The following is an 18323-nucleotide window of genomic DNA, read 5'->3' on the forward strand; positions in this document are numbered from 1 at the left end:
AAGAACCAGAAACTTTCAGTGAGAGGAAAAAAAATGTATTTTAAGATAACAAACAAACTATCCTGACTCAAAACAAGACAAAAAAGAAAAACACTGATGGAGTTTTGAAATATCATAGGATGCCATATGGATAAAGCATCACTAGAAAATCATATTTGTATTTTATGAAAAATAGCTAATTTCATAATGACTTTCATTAAATGTGAAGAAATATATATATATATATATATATATAGTCATTCAAATAGAACTAGAAAAACCAAGAACTTGCATAACACATTTTTAACTTTTAAGAAAACAACTTTAGTGCTAGTGAGTTCAGATTTGCAATTTATATTGTCTCATGCTGAAAAAAATGTATAAATGTAATTAAGAAAACTAAATAATTTATTATCCAAGTGGAGACTCTTTTGAGAGTGAATTAATTCACTACTAATAAGGAAGCTAGAAAATTAGGCACAGACCCTGGCTAACCTTTGCAAATTGTAATGCGTGGTCAGCATACTTTTAACTGCTTCTCAAAGGCAAACCCAAAGCAGAACAATTACTCTTCCCAAAAATCAACTCCTCTCTTCAAGCTGTTTAATCAGAAGATTGCCTGCCCTCTTATCTGTAACTAAGAATAGGTCAGCATTAAATTTTAAAAATTGTGTTTCTCAACTGTGAGTCACTGATACTCATTGAATGTAGACATTCTTTTCTCCTTAGAAAGGACTAAAGCTTCCTGCGGATAGAAGTACCAATTTTCCCAGTTACTGCCCAGTGTTTTGTCTTACCTTAGCTATATTTACTGCATTATGGATCCGCTCATCTTTCTCATAATCCTTTGTTTTCTGTAATGTTTGCCATATTAGGTTTCTGAGTCCATCTTGTTCCTCATCTCCCCGAAGTTCCCATGACATTTTCACCAGATTATAAACTAAGCCATAGTACCCAATCCATGTCACCTGTTCACCTGTGTAAAAACAAATATTCTTTGGGAAGATATCATTTTATTAGTCTTCCTAATGTATGGTTTTGTGAAAAATAAGAAACTTGATTTTGTTAATATTTTAAAGTCTGCAATTCTGAGCTTTGAAAAGTTTTTTCACTTTTCACTGCTTTTCTTTAATTTTAAAAGATCACAGATCACTTTAAAATTTCTAACCATATGAAAAGATGAACTGCACCTAATTAATATCATATCTCATAAATTTAAAAGTTAAACAGGTAAACGTTGAACACTGTACTAAAAACAAATCTCTGGAATTCAAGTAAAGAGGAATTTATTCAAGGTAATATGAATACTTAGACCACCATGGTGGATTTTTATAATAAATCAGAGAAATAGGAGAGAAAAAACACTGGTTGTTATAAAAACGATCAAACTCTATGAAACATGGCAATGGAACCAAAAACAAAGCTTTGAAAATAATGTGAGAAGCAGACAAAAATTTCTGATATAATTATAGGCTGGAAGATTTTTTTTTTAAATAATAGAGGCATAAATCAATTGAAATAGGGGAAAGGTAATAATGAATTCAGAAGAGAGAGAAATAGTCTAAGACAATTCTCCTTTTAAAATTTATATACCAATTAGCAATTTATATAAATTATCCAAGTCTACTTTTGTTTTATTTCTTTTTAATTTTTATTAAATTTATTGGGGTGACATTGGTTAGTAAAATTATATAGGCTTCAAATGTACAATTCTATAATACGTCATTTATATATCACATTGTGTGCTCACCACCCAGAGTCAGTTCTCCTTCCATCACCATATATTTAACCCTTTACCCTTTTCTACCAACTTTAAAATATGCATTTTCCTCACAAAAAAAGAGGAATAAGTTTCTCTTAACTCTTTATCTTGTTTCTTACCAAGATGGCGTATTGCTATGTAATACTATTCAGGAAAAGAGAATTTTAATTTAGATAGAGAGGGGATAAATAAATCTGGAAAATGAAATAATGTAGGTCTCAAGGGGATATGAACTTAAGTTAGCCAAAGAGCAGCATGAGCGTACTGAGTATACGTGAAGCAGGTAAGAGTGCAAGAAGATGAGAAGGTTCAGAAAGGGAGATGGAAAGGTTTTAAAGCCAAATAAATTCCATATTGTACTTTTCCCTCAAATCCTGGTGATAGCCCTTGTGACATTGTAACTCCTCGATGCCATTCTTGAATAAAGATATAAGCACAATCTGAAAAGTCACAATCCTCAACTTTTCCCAATTCAATCTAGATTTTTATACTTCAGGTTAATAATAATAATCACTATTGTTTTAACTGGAATATTTTGAATTACCTACTATGTGTCCTTATTCTAGTCCTCATTACAATCCTGCTATGTAGAGCATATTATACTTAGAATAATAGAAAGGAACATATGAGCTTCAACTTCGTTATTAGTAGAAAGTTCCTAGCATCAAACATCTGACGAGTGATCGAGCCACGCAAAGGCTGGTCTAATCCTATCCCGTGCAGCACAGCCTCTCCAATTCAGACAAGTACGTTTCCTTCCAATCCCCACCTTCTATTCCATCACAGGAAAGGAAGAGGCCAGAAGGGAGAAAGAGGAGGCAGAAGAAAATATGTACACATTTTAGAAATGGGAGAAGGAAGGCATACGTCCAGCTTCCAAGTTTAGGGCACATTTCACCCTTTCTATTGCTGATACTTTAAAAGAAAAGGTATAAACTATAAATATGAGGCTACAGTTAAGCAGCTAATTCTTTTAAAAATATAATTTCCCCTCATAAAACTTTACTAGTTAAAATTGGTGTACTACAATATGAAATCATGTACAGGGAATGATGTCAGCAAGAAAGTGGAATAGGCCGTTCCTCCATCCTCATTCCCTCACAGAAACAGGATTTGGCAGCCACCCACGAATAAAAGTGCCTTTTGGCGGACCTTGGGATCCAAGTAGAAGATTGGGAAACCCCAGTGGAACCCAAGACTGAGGAGGGCCACTTTGATAAGGCAGGTCCGGACCCCAATGTCAGGTCTGTCCCCAGTGATGTCCCAGCTGTGGACCTGAAGAGAAGAACACTTGTAACCCTGGGAAGTGAGCTCCAGCCCTGCTTGAGCACAGTCCTCCCACCAGTCCCATCCACCAAAGAACCTGGGAGGACGCATGCCTATCGGTACCCTCGGTAACAGGCCCACTGATGACAAACCTGACTGTGGACCCTGAAGTAGCTCTGTGACCAGCCTCACTCTACCATGGTCCAGAGGCAGTTCTGTCCAACCAGAAACCCACCCAGGGACCTGGCAGGAGCATGCAGGGAGTAAGTGGAAACCAAATCTATTTGTACCCCTGGCAACAGGCCAGAGATCCAGAGACCCAAAAGCAGTCCCATGACCAGGCGCTGGCCCTGCTCAGCCATGGTCCATCTGCTCAGGGACCTGGTGGCGGGAACAGTGCCCACTCATGCTCCTGGTAACAGGCCTGCTGACGCCCAGCAGAGAGGTAGTTATAAGAAGAGAGAAGGTAGAGGACAATAATGAGCATCTCAAATTGAGCTGAGGTGGAGAAATGGATAATGTTCTTAACTTATTTGTGAACAAAATTATCATGAGTTCCAAAATTTTTAACCCATTTCTACCTGCCTAACTGTGACCAGCCAAGTGAATTTGAGATGTGAAAGAATAGAATAAAGCACCTTATGAGACATTTTCACCAGTATTCATCTAAGGAGTCCTGTGGTGATGACTCAGCCAGTGTTTTAACTCCTGACAAGATGTTAAGACAAACACACGGTGGCTCTTCTCTGAGTGGGGGAAATGAGAGTCTGAAGGCTTATTGCTCCAAAGAATTGTAAAAGAAACTGCATTTCATTAAATGGGAAACATAGTGCTATTTGCTACATTTAGATAAATATGAACACGAGTCTCTCATCTATCCACGATTTCATGTGCTACTGCTGACTAATCTATCAAGGCAATGGGTTAGGAGTGAAATGATAACAAAAGTGCTCCAAGTACCAGTCTAACAAAGAATGTAATATTAACACCTTTTATAAGGAGTTCTTTCTAAATCCTTTGAAATTGAGTTCCTGGGACTTCTCGGTTTCTAGAGTTACTATGAAGAATTTGTTTTTCTGACTTCAATAAATTGGTAAATGTCTTCAAAGTTTTAATATATTTATGCTTCTTTTTAGGAAAAAAAGCAATAGATAAGGTAAAAAATAACTAAAGAAATATGGGGTCAGATTAAATGGTAGATGTTTGAACAAAAGAATAATCTTATATTTGTTCAATTAAATGTTATCTCTCTTCAAGCAATAAACTGGAAAACCAATATGGGAGTTTTATGAGGTAATCTAGGTCTTAACTGCGACGAGTAGCAGGAGATTAAAGAGTAAAGGATAAACCTAAGACATTATGGAGAAAATCTACTAAGACTTCTTAGCTATGGAGAAGCAGGAAGGAATGAGGTAGAAAGGAAAAATACATTTTTAAGCTCAGGAAACTGAAACAATAATGAAGTCACTTAAAGAAATGTGATTATGTAGAAGAGCCTGTTTGGGGAGAAAGGAGACAAATATTGTTTGGAAACTGTGGCATGATGGGGCATGAGGGGAATCTCATTTCAGTGTCCTACATACAGCTTTTTCTAAAAATATAGCTAAAATTCAAGTAAAATAACAGAAGTTAAATTGTGGATTTGTGAATCATTAGCAAAAAATAAGGCTTGAAGTCAATATGAATAAAAAAATTATGAGTTTTTAAATTAATAACCGAGGAATTGTGAACCTCAGAAATAAAAACCTTCTTTGAACAATATGATAAGTAAAAGATACTGTGGATTTTAACGAGTCTATAAATTTATTTATAAACACCCAAATTCTTGACATTAAAAAGAATGATTGGTAAAAGTATATCCAAACCACCTTCTTCCATATATTTTATACTATTTTTTATTGAGGAACAATATTTTATAAGCCTACAATAGTTGAATCTTTGAATTGAATATGGTTTGCTTTTAGACTCCACAAGACCTGTGATGAGCTCATAAAATATATTCTGAGAACTGTGTTCTCAAAACTCGAAAACCTTTTAAAATGTCATTGATGATTTTAAAAGTGAGCTGTTCACCTGTTGACCTAAACTATAGTGAAGTATTGCTACAGTGAAGTACTATGAATAATATTTCTAGGAAGAATCTATTACATCCAATTGACTGACAGTTAATGAAGGGGAAAAAAAAAACCCTTATAAAGACAGATGGGATGTGTTACAACTGTCATAAAAGGTGGAATGCATCCTAACATGCAAGTCTAGACATTTTCAGAGAAGCATGCCTGCTATGAAACTCCTCATCCAGGAACCAACCTGTGACATAAGGCAGAACTCTTCTGTTCTGCTTTGAGTGACCCAATGGCAGCTATCAAAGATGTCACTTTAAATATTCTGAGAGAAAATGTGTCTCTTTGCAGATAAGCAGGCAGTGTCCTATGACATAACAATGCAGAAAAAATAAAATTCTTAATACATCTTGAAAATTTACTATGAAACTATGGTGTGTGAAAACCGAAAGTATGATCCTTTTTGTTGTAGCTTTATTTTAGTGTTTGAACTCCTTTGAAGCCTTTAATTGCCAGTCTAAATATTTAGATTTCACATATTCAGTGGGTATGAAATATGAATATTTCTCCTTACATGAGTGAGTATAAATGAGTATAGCCTTTACAGTTTTGACAAATCTAATTTGACACCACAAAATCAAATGTATAACTGAAAAATAACTTGAATGTAAGATGTAGATTAAAACATTGTCTTTATGAAAGGCCATGTAGAGAGGAAGGAACTAGATCAATGCCAAGAACTAGAAACAAGCAAACAAGAACCAGTCAGCAAGCCAAGCATTTACCAAATATTTACTGAGTCAATGCTATGTGCCAACCACTGTTCTATGTGCCAAAGGAAAAGACAATGTTCTCAGAACACTTAATGCTAGTGGAAAAAGACAGATAACTAAGAAAGTAAACAGAACAATATCAGTTCAGAATGAGTGTTATGAAAATAAAAGAAGATGGTAATGTGGCCACAGATGACTAGGAGAAGAAAACTACAATCTACAGAGTGAGAGAAAGATCTCCATGAGGATACGGCATTCAAGCAAAGATCTGATCAATGAAAAAAAGTTAACCATCCAAAGAACTGGGGAAAAGTGTTTCCAGCATAGGGGATAGAAAATGAAAAACCTGTGGACCTAGACTATCTTGATAGTTTAGAGAAACACGAGGAAGGACAGAATGGATGGGAATACTAGATAGCTAGGGATTCATGGGACAAGACAATGTCAAGTAGGCATGCTGTTTGCAGAAGCACACTGAATGATCATGGCAGAGGCCACAGAAAGGAGTCTGGGTTTGTTCTTAGTGTAATGAAAAGCTAACAGAGCATTTTAAATAAGGAAGGGAACTTGACCTATTTTATGTTTTTAAAAAATGTTTTGGCTTCTTGGTGTAAAATGGATGCTAGGGAGTGTAAGGGAAACAGGGAGACTTTTATCCTTACAGTAATCTAGAAGCAAAGTGATGATTGCATGGGCTTGGGACATATGTGGTAAAGAATTAACCATGCCCAAAGAGAAGATTTAGTCTTGATCCAACTATGGCCATCTAACAAGTTCTAAAACCACACTGAAAGCTGAGGATGGCAATAATAGTGACAAGTTATATTTCTTTTTATTATTATCTCTATTTCATAGATGTATATGTATGTATTTCCCAACTTTCACTTATTTTAATGTTTTCTCATTTTTTTCTGCACAGATATTGTGTTTTTTGTGTAGTGAAATATTCTAATCATGTCTTTTATGATTTATGATTTTTCTGTTCATGAAACTGCTTTCTGCTTGAAAGTTATAAAAGTACTGTGCTGTATTTTTTTCTATTTTCTATAGTCTAGTTATTTTTTGTTTGTTTGTTTTGACTCTTTTTTTTTTAAATTAAAGTTTGTTGGGGTGCCAATTATTAGTAAAGTTACATAGGTTTCAGGTGGACAATTCTGTAATACATCATCTATATGTGACATTGAGTGTTCACCACCCAGAATCAGTTGAATTTCACATCTTTATATACGTATAATATGGTACATTTAGTACTCCTGCATTGCCAGGATATTGATATTACTCTGTATGATATAAAAATTATAATCCGTACTAGGAGTAAGTAACATGGTTTGATGAATACAGAATTGGGCTTTCAGATATAAAACTAGCAATAGAGAGAAATTTCCTTCAATAGATAAAAATCATCAGTGAAAAACCAACCATTAGCATCTTACTTAATGATGAAAAACTAAATGCTTTCCTCTAAGACTAGGAAAAAGATAAGGATGTCTGCTTTCACCACTTTTATTTAACTTTGTATTAAAGGTTCTAGTAAAGACAATTATGAAACAAATAAAAGGCATCCGACTGGAAAGAAAGAAGTACAACTATATCAAATCACATGACCTTGTATATAGAAAATTCTAGTGAATCCACAAAAATTCTATTAGAACTAATAAAGAGTTTAGCACAGTTGCAGGATATAATATCAATATACAAAAATCTATTGTATTTCTAGATACTAGCAATCAGAAGTGAATAATTGGAAAATGAAATTAAGAAAGCAATTCCCCTTAAAATAGTATCAGAATGATAAATTACATAGGTGTAGATTTAATAAAAGAAGTACAAAACTTGTACAATTAGAATGGGGTTTCTTTGGGGGATGATGAAAGTGTTTTAAAATTAGATAGTTGTAATGGTTGTACAACTCTGTGAATATACTAAAAAACACCAATTTTATATTTTAAAATGATGAATTCATGGTATGTGAATTATACTGTCAAGATAGCTGCTGTTAAACAAAAGAGGCATGAGTAAAAACTATCTTTTTATCCTTTTTTGTGTACTATGACCATCTTGCCACCATGAGGGAAGTAGTCTAAGAACAATAGCTATTACCCAAAGAGTGTAGTGCCGAAAGATGGAAAGAATCTGGGTCCTCGATAATGTTGAGCCACTGAATTAACATTGAACCCTGTATCTCTTGTGAGTTGAGCACATAGCCAGCGGTTCATTCACTCCCTTCACTGAGAAACATGCTTGTGAGAAAGAAAAAAACAAAAACAAAAACACGCCACCCAGTTTAACCTCTTTGTCAATAGGATCTCTAGGATACAGACTTAACAATGTTTACTTGGAATAAAAGACTTTATCTACAGAGTTCTCTTGGTAGGATAGCCCTGGCTAAAGGATTACTATAAATAAATTGAAATCTATAGATTGATGTGGAATGGAACCCTGGGGAAATTATATAACATTTAAAACTCTCCAAAAGAATAAAACAGAGATATTTAATATGTTAAATGCTTACCCCATTGTGTGAGGTAATAATCCACTCAACTAACTTAAATACTTAATCTATAATTCTGGACCAGAATGATCATGTCTAATGTGAAAACAAAGGACCTAAGGAGTTTCCTTTTATGTCCACCATCATGTTTCACTGAGACGCTTGGTTACCATTATCCTTAAAATTATTAGTAAATGTCAGTATTATGTGAGATCTCTGATTTCTGTGAGCTTGATTTGTCAATCCAATATTGTGTTAGTTCACCTAGAATTCTTATGTGAGATCACACATTTTTCTTAAAATAAAAGCCATTTTGATTTGGGTCTTCTGAGACTTGCAGCCTAAAACATCCTAAATATACAAATTTTTACTAGATGAATAGATATCATAAGCTACACTTAAATATAATTTGCTCATCAACTTATATAACAACCTTTCTTAAGTGCTTAAACACCATTACACTTTAGAAAAATTTAATTTCATTTGAAAGACCTGCAGAATTTCTCATAATTTCTACACGATATGAAATTAATAACAATTCTGATCACATAATAGAGTCAAAACTCCATTAATAGTCAAAGGAAAACAGATTCTTGACAATATATCTCTCCACTGAACAAAGGAATGAGATTAACCTCCAGAAATGGAACTTAATGAAACAATTATATGATTTACCTTACAGAGATTTGAAAATAACTCTCATAAAGATGTTCACCAACATCAAGAGAACAACTCATTAACAAAGGACTTACACAGATGTACAAATGGCCAACAGATATATGAAAAAAAAGAAAGGTCAATGTCACAAATCATTAGGGAAATGCATATCAAAAACAATATGAGATATCACCTCACACCTGTCAGGATGGCCATTACCGCAAATAAATAAATAAATAAATAAATAAATAAATAAATAAATAAATAAATGAATAAAAGGCAAATGTTGGCTAAGATGGGGAGAAATTGGAACCCTTATACATTGTTGGTGGAAAACCTGACATATAAAACAGTATGGAGTTTCCCCAAAAAGTTACAAATAGGCTTATGATCCAGCAATCTCACTTCTGGCTACATACCCAGAAGAATTGAAATCAGGATCTTGAAGAGATATTAGAACTCTTAAGTTGATTGCAGCACTCTTCACATAACTAAGGTATGGAAACAACATAAATGTCCATCAAGAGATGAATGGATAAAGAAAATGTGGTGTGTACCTATGATGGAATACTATTCAGCCTTAAAAATGAAGGAAAATCTGCTGTATGCAACAACTTGGAGGACATTATGCTAAGTAAAATACATCAACCACAGAAAGACAAATATTGCATGATTTCACTTAAATGAGGTACCTAAAATAGTCATATTCATAAAATCAGAGAGTGGAATTGTAGTTTTCTGGAGCTGAAGAAAAGGAGAAATAAGAAGTTACTAACCATTGGGCTAAAGTTCCAGTCAAGCATCATGAATCAAGCTCTGTAAATCTGTTGTACAACATTGTGCCCGTAATCAACAATAACATATTTTACACTTAAAATTTTAAGATTGTAGATCTCATAGTAAGTGGTCTTCTCACAATAAAATAAAATAATTTTAAAAAGACAAGGAGATATACTTGGTTAACTTCCTTATGTTTATAGAATGTAATCTGTACTATACTTTCAGATTTGTCAACACACAGAATTGTGAATTATGAGAATTGCCTGAAATTTACCACTAACATGTGCATGGATTTTTAAAAGACTTAACTATTTTCTATGTATAATGAACACAACCTTATCGATTTTTTTTTTCTGAATAACCTTTACCAAGGTAAGAGGTATACTGAAGATTTAACAGAGCACCATTTAAAGTTTCAATTAATTCTAAGATTCCAATTAACTTTCATTTACTTTTTAAAAAGGAATTATTACTCTGTGCTAACGTATTTTTCCTAAATTAAAATGAATCAAAATTAAGCATTCAAAGTTATTTTACAACTGCGGCATATATTTCATTCACTACTGTCATTGTACAAACTGTTGAGGAAAATTATTCTCAACAAAAGAATGAAAGAAAAATGTCACATTGACTTTTCCCATTCATAGATAACACTGAATGGAAAAATACTTGGGTCCCACATACCTTCACATCATAACACTGGAATAAACCATTACAAAGTTAACGATATTGCAACCTGCCATCAAACTTAAGAAGTATAAACCATATTGAAAATATGTTTTTCATGTATTAAAAAAATGTTACCATAGGAACTTGACAGTAAGCAAAGGGATGGGAGATAAAGGCCACCTCTCTACTGTAGAAAGGTGAAGAAACAGAACCAATGCAATTATCTTCAAATATTTAAAGGACTTGCATGTGGGAAATGGACTTTGTTTGATTTCCTCTAGAAGGCAAAGCTTAAGCCAAAGTTTGGGAGATAGGGAAAGATAGATTTCATTTTACTATAAGAAAGAATCTTTCACAGTGTTAAAAAATGGAATGACCTGCTTTGAGAGATAGGGAGTTCCTTATCTGTGTTGACTTTTAAGCAAAACATGACTGTGAACTATTTGCAAATGGTCTAAAATAGATCTGTGCATTGGATGAAAACTACATGATCAAAAGATTTTTACTATTCTATATTTTTGGTTCTATCATTCATTATCTATTTCGTTTATGAGACACACTCAATTAGTGTCTGTTGGTTTCTCACAGAACATACCATTTCCAAGTTTTATTTCCACAATACAGATTCCAGATAATCAAGCTTATTAAAAATTGATCATTTTACCACTCTGAAATCTAAAGTAGGAACACAGAAGACGGCATTTCAAATATAGTATACAACACAAAGCTGTGTGTTTCCCTCTTTGTAAAGTTATATGTAAATCATCTGCTACATATACTAAGTGGCTGGATGCATAAAGGTCTGCAACATCAAGTAAGAGAAGCAGTTTCCTCTATGACAGGGACAACATTTTACTACCTTGTTTAGCAGCTAAATTTAAAGGCCAGTTTTTCTCAAATTATGATGTCAGAAGTGGTGTTTAATAATACTGATTCCTAGACACCACTTTTAGGATTTTTATCCAAAGTACTAGAACAAGGCCCACAAATTTACTTTGGAAATAAGGACCCCACATGATACAGACTCAGTGTAAATCCTTTTACAAACAGTGCTGTAGGATAATGACTGTCAGAGAGAATTTCTCAGTCATCTTTTTTCACATTCTTCAACATGCAAATGGACATTTTTTTTTTAATTTCATTCAATAGGTCAACTAATCTAGTTAACTCTGCATAGTGAGTTAATAAGTATGAACTCTGAAGCCAGAGTGCCTAGGTTACATCTCAGATATACTATTTACAAACTATATTTCCTTGGGCAAATATTATCTTAGTGCCTCAGTTCAATCATCTATAAAATGGGGATAATATGAGTATCTACAGTGTAGTTATGTAACGATTAATGAGTTAGGTGATGCATGTTATATGCTTAGAATAGTGCTCGACACATAGTAAGAGCTCAGTAAATGTTAACTATTATTATCCTCTATGACCCATCAAGGCAAAATGTTTCTCAAAATCAGAATTTCAACAGGGATCAAGCAAAAATTCTGTGTGTTTAATAAATTAATTTTTATCATCTTCCCTCATATTTTTCCAGCTCAAAATTATCTCTTTTAGGGACTATGATATACAAATTTGTTTTCAAATAAGGATTTACTCAGGCACTTGAGGGATATCAAACCTGCCTACAGCTCAACACCATTGTGATGTATTAGTCTGCTTGCACTGCCATAACAAAATACTATAAACTGGTTAAAATACAACTAAACAAAATAAATATATATATATTTAACTCTTCTAGATGCTGGGATGGCCAACATCAAGCTACCAGCTGATTCTGTGAGGGCTCTCTTAATGGTTTAGCTGGTTGTCTTCCTGCTGTGTCCTTACATGGTGGAGAGAGTGAGCTGTCTAGTGTCTTTTCTCATAAAGACACTAAGTCTATCCTATTAGGCCCCCAATGTCATATCCTCATTTAATACCTCCTTGTAGGATCTATCTCCAAACTGTCACATTGGGGGCTATGGTTTCAACATATGAATTGGGGTGGGGGAACACAATTTAGCCCATAGCAGCAGGTGTGTAGGATGGTCCTTCATAAAAGGCATAATAAAAGTCAGACACCTGGAGTTTCAACCAAATGTCAAATGCATAGTTGGTATTTATAATCACATATGGAAATTTCCATTCAATCAAAAACACCAAAACTTAGCACTTCAGTCACTGGCCAGGAAACTCACTCTGGAATTAATAGACATCTATGAAAAGCTTGTCGGACACAAAATCTCAGAATGAAAAGGGGACAAGCTAAGTAACCAATCATTCGTCTAGATCCTTCAACTTCTGCTCCCATATCAGATTACCAGGAAATTATCTTCATGGAAGTCATTACTTTAGTTCCCCATCACATTGCCTTTACAAAACTATGATTTGAAGTTTTCCTTATATAAAAACATTTTTAAATGTTTTCCAGTCATTTATATCCTTACATGTAAATAAAATAGGATTCCCAGGATACAAAGTACACATAGAAATAAGTGATAGAAAAAAAAAATCCTTCCTCACTGATGTTTTCTCATTAAAACAATAACATTAACTATAACATTAACAACCATAACATCTATTAACATTATTGGATCTTTAGTGTCCACAAAATACTACGCCAAGTGTTTATATGTTTCCACAGTTTTTTTCTCACAAAAGCCCTATTATGTGAAGAGTATGCTTATCATAATTATCAGGTAAAGAAATGAAGTCAGCAGGATTAAATAATTTGACCTGGGATTCGAAAATACAAGTGACAGAATTAAAATTCAAATCTGTGTGACTGCAGAACTGGTTCTTTTACTCTCAACATTTTTTTTTTTTACTTCACTTACTTGAAGTGTAAAATTATAACACAAAAAAAATCGTTTTCAATTAAATACAGCAGCAGCTTCAGTTTCCTTCTAAAGAGACAGACCTATCCTCTCCAGTAATCACGTTGACAAGACCTTGCAGAGATGGTAATACTTGTGGAGCTATCCATTTTCCACGGTCTTGTAGAACTGGCGATCATTATCAATAGTCATGCATACAGGAAAACCCACTCAAAGCATTTTCCCTATGTGTAAAATCAATCAGTGATGCTACAAAGATTCAGGTTATAATGAATCACATTAACACAGTTTTTAAGTGCTATCATTTGACTGGTGAAATATTTGACAAAGTATTTATACAGTCATGTAAAGTAACGGCTTTTTATGGTAGCGGCTGACAGAGAAAAGCCAAGAATGCAGTACAAACATGAGGAGGAGACCAAAAGTTTATGTCTAGAGGAGGTTCTGACAGAGAGGAAGAAGGCTGCAGAATTTTCTCCCATTCTTGAGATGTGTTTAACAGAACAGTCATCAGATAATCAACTTACTTTAAACATTTCCTACAGGAAACCATGAAGATGCTATAAATACTGAGGGTTTCAAAATACTCAGAATCATGAGACAAGTGCTGCTAGCATTATTTATGGCTTATACACAGTTTCATGTCATAGAAATGTATTGACTTTTGACTGTGGAGGAGGCAATTTTGATATGTTTATCCTCTTTATTTCAGATCAGATCTTTAAAGGTATTCCACAGCTAGAAACATCTATTTGCCCACCTGGGTTGAAAAAACATTTAAAAAAAAAAATACTGGTTAAGTGTTTTATTACTGAGTTCAAGGGAAAGCATCAGAAGGACATCAGTGAAAGGAAAGGAGCCAGCCATCCACATCACCTGTGAATGTACAAAAGGCAGTTTTTCCAGAACACAGTCTGTTAGGATTACCTTCTACCTCTCTATTATAATGCCATTTAGAAGAATAAAATGATGACATCATGTAATCTGTAGAGAAAGCTCTTTGATTAATAGCACTTTCTGGTGATCGGTACAATAAGATTCAGAAATTCTTATAGGACTTATTCAATAAGTAATTAAACAAAAGTATCAACCTTACAGAGACAATCACTTATAATACAAATATCTAGGTGGCTATCTCGCCTAGGGACACATATGAAAATAATCAGAATTTATCGTTTTTGGATATCACACTTTTCCCTTGGTATTGAAATCATACAGAGCAAAAATAAGTGTGCTCATTTAGCCATAAAGATGAGAAAACAGTGACCAAGGATGACTAAATACTTGGCAAGTTCAAGCTCACAGATAGCTCTCTATAATGTGTAACATCGCTCAAAAGGAAGAAAAATCACATAAATGTCAATAAAATTCTCAATAAGTCTGCTGCTGACATGGATAGAATTATAGGAAAAGAGAATACTATTTCAGCCAGGTTATTTTGGGGTGTATTATCCAGGAAGCCGAGCAATACAAAACTGAAATTAAGTAGAAAAGATAGCAATCTCTTCCAAGAATTTACCCAAATTATGTGCCTGTACCACCAAAATCAAATCTTCAGAAGATAAGAAACTTGAAAGAAAGATCAACAATAAGCAAATGAATACAATGAAATCAACAACTGGGTGGCAAAAAGCACACACAAAAAAACACAAATAATCAGACTGTTGAGATCAAAAAAATTGAGCATCCACAGAAAGATGCAACCCTATCATCTTGAGAAGGCCAGTGTTCAGGGGTCCTGGTCAGAGTCAGGCAAAGAGGCTTCTGGGAGCAAAGACCCTCCTTATGTAGAAGCATCTTCTGGACCCATCATAGGGAAAAAGAACTAATTCTGCACAGCTAGGAAAAGAAGTCGAAGATCTAAAATTTGTAGCTGAATCTGTTTAGTGGAAGTTTAAAAATCGTAATCATGTTTAGCTGGTATATAGGAAGATTTCTGACCATTCTAAAAACTTAAGAGTGAGAACAGAAAACAAAGTAAATACCTCTTCACTTTATCAATGCTATAAACATGGGAGAAACACAATATATGTACGAGAGTCTAAAGATCTGTTTTAAGTTGGTGCTAATAAAAAATAAGTACAATCTTCTTGAAAAGTGGGAAAAGGCCAAGCAAAATGCATTCAGAAATGAGAAATGATAGCTTCCGATCCACTGATTAAACCAAAAATATATTGAAAGTAATTAGTGACCAAGATTTTGTGACCAAGGTTTTGAGAATGAAATTAATATCTACTACTAAGGTTTTATTATTTAAAATTATATTCAAACATAATTTACCCCAAATGAGCGAACTATGGTTCTGAGGAAAGACAATATCTTGCCTCCTTCAATACTTTCAAAATCTTGCAATTATATTTTAAATTCAATGATTTCTTTATTACATAGTAAGTCTACTATAATTAATTGACTACCTACTATGTGCTAAATACGTACTAAGCTAGATGCTGGGTTAAATACAAATATATTGAGACATGATTCTCCAGTCTCAATCAACCTAATGGAAGTGAGTCATACACATAACAGACTATAATAGCACAGACTGCAATGATAGTCATAAAATTCTTGTCAACCTAAAGGGACACTTTTGGATTTATATTGTCTCTGTAGTATCCTTTAAAAAATAAAATTATTTTATTCTAATAGCCCTCATAAACAACAGTAGGAAACAACCTTTAGTCTTGAGACACAAGATAGGTACATTTTGATGGAGAGTAAGATGTCAGATGTGAAGAATGGACTAACTTATGTGAGTGATTGAAGAGAAATCCTCTGGGTGGGAAAAGAACAAGAGAAACAGCAGATGCCTAGAGAAAATGGAGAACAAGATGGATGAGAGGTTCTTAAATGGAAAAGAATAAAACAAACTTATATACATTTCATAAGTTTTCCCAAGGTCATATTTTGTTTTCAATGAATATAACTTGAATCATAAATCAACTGACTCTAGTTTATATTTTAGTTGTTTTAAAATTATTGATCAAAAATTTCTGTTATAAAATATTGTTCCTAAATTTGTAGGAAGTCCTACTGAATGTAAAATTATTTCCCACTTTGAAATGTTAACTTTTTGTAAAAGACTTATTACTATATGGATGTAAGGACATTTTAAAAATATTTGTCATCAAGTAGAAAAATAATTTACTTACAATTATCCGACATTTTTGAAGAGAAATAGTTCAAAAGACCTAAAATACTAGTTTCCCTCAATTCTGGCTGTTCTGGTTTGTCCATGGGTAAAATATCTTTTTGTGAACTTTTACATTCACAAAAACCAACAAAAACAGTTTTTCGCAGATTAGAAGTGGCTGCATACAAGCAGATTTCTGCAAGAATTGTTGTATATATGTAGACTACATTCCAGGCCCAGGAAAAATCATCTACCTTGCAGCTTTCTTCCTAAAATGAGAAAATAGCTATTAGATAATCCAAGTATGTTTTGTCATAACTAAGAACTACATACTGTACTTATAATAAGAAATAGCTTCAAATTTTATAGAATTGTTAAAAGACCATAATCAACTAATATTTCTAAAATGTACTCATTAGAAAACAGATTTTACATGGGTCGATTGCATAAAACCTAGTTCAAAGAATATAAAATACAAGTCGCTAAAATGTATAGGGAGAACAATTTTCAATTTCCTTAGTCGTCAGTAGAATGCAAAATAATCCAACAAGATACTATTTTTCATATCACATTTTAAAAGTATCTTTTTGTATGTAAAGCTCAATTCTGGATTTAAAAAATGTGGCACTTTTAGACATTTTACATAGGAAAGCAAGAAAGTTATATGTTCTGGAAAAGAATTTGGACATCTGTACTAAGAATATAAAGTTCATAGTCTGTCACTCAATAATTTGATTTTCTGAAACTATTCTAAAGAAACAGTCATAAATGCAGATCAAGTTTTTATACATAAGAATACCAGTTTAACATTATTTGTAATTAACTGTGAATAATTAGAAACAAACTCAATTGTTCAACAGTACAGAAATGATTAAATTACCTCATCTCTACTAAAGTGTAAATTCTAACAAAACATAGTAACAAAGAAAAATGTTTTTATAATATATTTTAAACTTTTTAAAACAGGAAACTGACCCACATATAACTATATGATCTCAAATTTGTCAATAAAAGATAAAGTCTCTCTTGTGTGTGTATGTGTATGTGTATTATGTGTAAATATATCATCTATTTCTATCTCTATCTAGATATATATTTGTATTTACCTGTCTATCTATACTGGGATATATAGTAAATATACATTTACTTTTATATTTAATTAAAAGTATTATTACAAAGTTATGCTCATTAAAAGCCCTAATATAATATACCATTTAAATAGTAGCAAAAAAATATTGTTTCTATTCAGGTCTTTTTGCACACCAAAATTAGCACTGTATTGTTACCTCTTTCTGAACAGATGTAATGCTTAAAAGGAAATCTCTCATTAGGTCCATTAAAGTTTTCAAGCAGGCCATGTTTAATTTGGCAGCCTCTCCAAGGACCAACAAAGCCAATACTGAATCCAACCTGAAAATTTTATTAAGACAAAAACAAAGACTTTAATGTAAAATAATAATAAACAGTTATTAATGAAAAAAGTAACAGGCCAAAAGAAATGAGTATCCTCGATTACCAGAAACATTTACTTTCAGTAAAGACTAGTATCGGTTGACATTGGTTGTGATAAAAGTCCACAAGACAGAGACACATTTTGGCAAGATAGCTGACAAAACTCTGAGAATAATAAATATTACAAAAGATAGCATTTCTTTATAGAGCCTGTATAACAAGCAATCAAGGGCTCAGGTTCTAGAGATTGCCCCAAAAATCTCACAATAAGTTTTGATTTTCACCTTTTTGCAACTGATTCCAAGGGGTGAATTTCAAGAGAGTATTTTCTTTTCAAGAGAGAGGAAAAAAACATGGTCTTCCTAAATATTCAAAAAATTCAGCATTATTCGATTTTATAAGTTCACTTTCTCAAAATAAAATTTATATTTCACATTGAATATATGAGACTGTCAAGATTTATTGAGCTAAATATTATA

General features: G+C 33.2%; 1 protein-coding gene across 1 annotated transcript in view; it reads right to left on the reverse strand.

Annotated features, from left to right (window-relative positions):
- Window positions 1–18323, reverse strand: part of TMEM232 (transmembrane protein 232) — a 175954-nt gene that overhangs the window by 102117 nt on the left and 55514 nt on the right. Inside the window, exons 10-12 of the mRNA XM_019727872.3 lie at window positions 17679–17802; window positions 16412–16661; window positions 777–955 (exon numbers count right to left, since the gene is read on the reverse strand). Of these exons, the coding sequence (XP_019583431.3) occupies window positions 777–955; window positions 16412–16661; window positions 17679–17802 (553 nt within the window). The remainder of the gene's footprint in view (window positions 1–776; window positions 956–16411; window positions 16662–17678; window positions 17803–18323) is intronic.

The sequence above is a fragment of the Rhinolophus sinicus genome, chromosome 3 (genome assembly GCF_057876585.1).
Source record: "Rhinolophus sinicus isolate RSI-liver-muscle chromosome 3, RSI-T2T, whole genome shotgun sequence".
Taxonomy (NCBI): domain Eukaryota; kingdom Metazoa; phylum Chordata; class Mammalia; order Chiroptera; family Rhinolophidae; genus Rhinolophus; species Rhinolophus sinicus.